This window comes from Rhea americana, unplaced genomic scaffold (genome assembly GCF_003343005.1).
Source record: "Rhea americana isolate MKP2758 unplaced genomic scaffold, rheAme1 scaffold_160, whole genome shotgun sequence".
NCBI lineage: Eukaryota > Metazoa > Chordata > Aves > Rheiformes > Rheidae > Rhea > Rhea americana.
The window spans coordinates 1,157,377-1,162,026 of record NW_028185706.1 but is presented as its reverse complement, the minus strand read 5'-3'; the positions used below and the strand labels follow the sequence as shown (position 1 = coordinate 1,162,026).

At 39.2% G+C, this 4,650-nt stretch overlaps 1 protein-coding gene across 1 annotated transcript in view; it reads left to right on the top strand.

Moving 5' to 3' along the window:
- Nucleotides 1-4,650, top strand: part of PROX1 (prospero homeobox 1) — a 49,932-nt gene that overhangs the window by 12,189 nt on the left and 33,093 nt on the right. Inside the window, exon 4 of the mRNA XM_085300133.1 lies at nt 4,093-4,200. Coding sequence (XP_085156259.1) covers nt 4,093-4,200 — 108 coding nt within the window. The remainder of the gene's footprint in view (nt 1-4,092; nt 4,201-4,650) is intronic.

Below are 4,650 nucleotides of genomic sequence, written 5' to 3'. Positions count from 1 at the left end.
TTTTTCTTTTTCTTTTTCTTTTTCTTTTTCTTTTTCTTTTTCTTTTTCTTTTTCTTTTTCTTTTTCTTTTTCTTTTTCTTTTTCTTTTTCTTTTTTCATGGACACATGTAAAATGCATCTGATCATTCTCGTTTTCACTGAGTTGCAGAAGGAAATGGTTAATGTTTGCGTACGCTGCTAAACAAGATAAGAGGCACCTGCAGCACGAGTTCGCATCTTAGTCATGAATGCAGTCTATATCTTTGCAAACTGATCTGTTTAATCAAATATTAAGTTTTATTCAAATTCCAAAAGAAACAGACAGCCAATTGTTTTTCTGCATGGTCTTCCTTTGTCATGTCTCCTCTTTGCATCTCAAGAAAAATAGCCTTGTTCAGCCCCAAAACATTTGCATAGATCAAAATTGAAGCACAACAGTAGTTTGTATGCTGTTAAGACATCGATAAAGGTGAAGAAGTTTAATGTTTTCTTCATGGCAGGAGGGCTTTAGAACATTAGTGAAACTTTCTACAATTTATTTATTTTTAAGCAGAGTTTCAGTCCAACTGGAATGAGTTTCATAGTCCCAATATGTGCAAGCTATAATTAGTGAATTACAGCATTTTGAAATGAAGAGTTATTACATCTGACTAGAATTAAACTAATTAAAGTTTTTTTAAAAAAAAAAAAAAAAGAGAGAAAGCAATTGTACAGCAAGCTGGATAACTCCGTGCTGTTGATAAAACCTGTGGGATACAAGGATACTTTCCAGCCAGCCCCTTCTTGTAGGGTTTCGAAGATGCTCTGAAGTTTGGAGCTTTGCTGATTAAAAGCACCTAGTGTGTAACTTCAGGAGAAGCTTGGCTTCGCAAGTGCAGACTTTTTGCTGGAAGCAGCCTATTCTTGCATCTTTTCTTTCTGCTTGATGCACGTATAGACTAGAAAAGCCTATGAGGGTATTTGTGGAAACGCAGGATGAGAGTAACAGAAGTGAAAGATCATCTCCACTGAAAAATATTTTTGGAAGAGAGGAGAGTTACCTGGTAGGATTAAAGTGCAAGTGAGTTAAATGGTGTGCAATGGTACCTCTGTAATTCTCCWGTTAAAACACACAAGCGTGCACGTAGGTTTCGTTCCCAGTCTTTCCCTTCCCATTTCTTTCCCATTTCTTTCATTTTGCCTTTTTGCTGCTGCCGTCTTAGGTGAGGCTGCACTGCGCTTTGTAARCGCACAACACAGACGCCCAGGTTGTTTGAACACTGCTTTAGGTTCAGCTGCAGTACACTGTTTCTCTGATCTTTTATGTTCCTGAGCAGATGTCTTTCATTAATTTATGGATTTATCATCTTTTCTTTCTCTCCTTTTTTCCCCCTTCCCTTCCCTTCCTTTCCCTTCCCTTCCCTTCCCTTCCCTTTCCTTTTTTTTTTTTCTTCACACCTGGCAGCTGGCTCAAGTTTCAGCAGTTATTGTCTATTTTGCATTACCCATAGAATTGAATGTCATCTGTCTTCACAAAGCTATAGCTAAGAGAATTGAGGCAAGCCACACGAGCTGCTGGGACAGAGCTTGTTTGCGTTCCGTTCGGCACCCCTCCTCCCTTTACCTCCTTAATATTTATTTGTGCTCGTTTTCTTTCCTGGCCTTGAATGGGGCTTAGCTCGTGTTCAGTACAGCTGTATGTTTACTGAATCTATTTCATCATGAGTCATTGTGCGTGTGTAAGTATCCTGGAAACAGCTAGTGCTTTCTTGGAAGAACAGTTGCTTTTCAGCCCAAGCACTTAAAAAGGAAATTAAGCAATTGGTCAGTTCAGTTTTTTTTTTTTTTTTTTTTTTTTTTTTTTTTTTTATGGTACAGGGTTATCTAATTCTTAGCTCTTAGGTCTATCATTAACTGTTTTTTTGATATTTTAGTACAGATCAAGTCTTTTATCACAGTAAAGCGTTAACCTTAGGATCAAGATATAAAGATTTGTTGCATTATTGATATCGYTTTAAGACTGCCAAGCGCTTAAGAACAAGTATAATTTTAATAAAAGATGGATTTCTTGGAATTTGAGTCTTAGAACATCTTTTAATACATGTTTCATTCAATATCAATATCCTCTGGCATTATGGCAGAAAATATTTTAAAATCCTAAATGCAAATTAAATCAGGAAAAAGGAATCAAAATGCTTAGACAATTGTCTAATATGCTTAAATCCAGCAAATATGAGAGCTTTTTTGGAAAGCCAAAGCACATCTTTTAGCTTCTATTGAAAGAGACTATATGCCAAACCTGATATTAACATGTTCGTAGCATCAGAAGAATTACAAATTAAGGAGACTTAGGGTTTTTCTTTTTTCTTTCTTTTCCCCCTTTTACTTATTGAAGTTTTCTTCCCTCCCCCCCCCCACTTCCTACAACAATCTCATACCAAAAAAGGATTTCTAGTGTCAAAGTTTTGGTTTGTCTAAAACTCTTATCACTAAGCAAAAGGTGACAGCTTGCTACTATTATTTCACTTACGTATTTTGACAGATGGCACTGCAGAGTGTAATGCTCTTTTAGACTTCTCTATCAGTCTAATGGAGGTAACTGGAGGTTCTTTCAACTCTTCTCTTGGCACAAGAAGTATGTCAGTCATAAATTATCTTCTTTGTAATCATTAAGCATCTAAAACAAAGTGCAAGTTCAGCTGAGCCGTTTTCTGTGTACTTCCAGAAAATAAGAGGTTTTTAAGCTAATATTATCAATGGCTGTTTTTAAAATGCTGCATTTTTCAATCTAAAAATGAATCTTCTTATTTTGCAACTGAATAAATGAGAAGGTTGCAGTAGATTTCACTAATTAGAGAAAAGGATATTCTCTTGAAGAGCTAGCTAATAACCAGCAGCCCGCTGGTAGGAATTTGTCTGAATTTCCCCTGTCGCGACCCGGAACGGGATGTTCTGTGCTGATGTGTTCCCGCCGGTAAGGTGGAGGCACCTTGGCTGCAGCGTGTCGGTGAACTTGCTTGACCTTCCCCCCGCCAAAAAGTGTGAAATGGGTGATTTTTTTCCACCATGGTGTTTAGGAGAAACAGTCCTTAGAGAAGCTTCTGGGAAGAACCCTTAATTGACCTTGGCGGGGTKGGGGGAGACATTGATTTTCTCCACGTGCATCTTCATTTCTGATAAATTATAAAGCCATTAATTTGCTGAGGAAATGGCAGGGCCAGCCTGCGGCACAGATGTGACCAGAGCTGTCCTAGCACACAGTACACAAAAGAGAGCCAAGAAGCTGGGAGAAAATCAGAAAGCCTAGATTGTTATGGTTAGCTTCACATTCCCCTGGGAACTGTTTTAGTTGCTTCTGTTTACAGATCTAAAAGGTAATGATGTTTCCAGGATAAATAGGCTGCCTTATAGGGTGAGTGGCCGTGTATTGATCCGCTAGCCCGCATTTATTGATTGCTTAGCCCCCAGTTCAGCCTCCTCCCCTGCGGAGTTAAGGGCGCAACGCGGAGCAGCGAGACGCGTTTGGTGGTGGGGAGGGGGGCTCTGCCTTTTGGAAACGCAGCCTTCCTGCGGAAGGCGGCGATGGAAGCAAAGCCGTAACAGGATTAGGGACCAGCTCAAGATGTTAAAATTTGTTGACGCTAATGAAGCAGGTAAAATGTACTGCCAGTGTGAAGCACCGTTCAAAATGATAAAGCACCTCCGATTGTTTAATGTGCRTTAGCTTTATTTAGTATAAGCTGCACAGCGTGGGGAGAAAATAAACTTTAGCTGGAATTGCAAAGGAGAGGGAGAAAAAGCTTGCGATAAGTTTTCTGCAGCACATGCTTCGCGCATTTGTTTCCGTAGCAACAAGTGCACGTACATACGGTACACAAGCCCTAAACTTGCAAAATTCCTGAGACCCAGCACCAAAACTTGAACGCTGTAAAATACAGCATTTAAGTTACCTCCCCTCGTGTACCTCACTAAGCCATTTTACAAAAAATTGCAGTGCAGCAGTTTAAATGTTAATAATTCTCGTGTAATCTCAGGGTCTGCAGAATATTTAAGGGGGCACTTCTCCAGCTCTGTACTTTCGGAAACCGCTGGCTTTTTCAAGAAAAGCATTTTCCTTCACTAATTCAATCCCACATGCAGGAAGGCTTGTCACCGAATCACTTGAAAAAGGCCAAGCTCATGTTCTTTTACACCCGGTACCCAAGTTCCAATATGCTGAAAACCTACTTCTCAGACGTAAAGGTAAGAAAATCTCTCCTTTCCCCCCGCCCCCTTCTCTGTGCTATATTTAAGCATGAGAAAATATCGCGTGTGATAATATTGGTGATTAATAACAGTTATTTCTGGGTACACAAAGGTTCCTGCTGACTTTACTCATTCGTTCTTCCTGTTGAGATGTACCCTGCTTGTGCCTAGAGGAGGAGAGGGGAGGCTGGAGGATTTTAATGTAAAAAATACAAAAATTTTGAAATTTCAGAGCAAAATAAGAGTAATTATTACAGTAAATAGAACAGTTTTCATTTTACATATCCTATTAAAAAAGAGATTTCTCTGGTGGTAGAAATGTACTTCCAAGAACATTTTGGAGCAGTTCTCAAGTGCTCCCTTATTGTTTCATTTCGGTTGGTTTCCTCATATTTGTGCTTACATAAGCACAGTGTAGAATCCCTTTCTTTCTGTCAAAAAGAAACA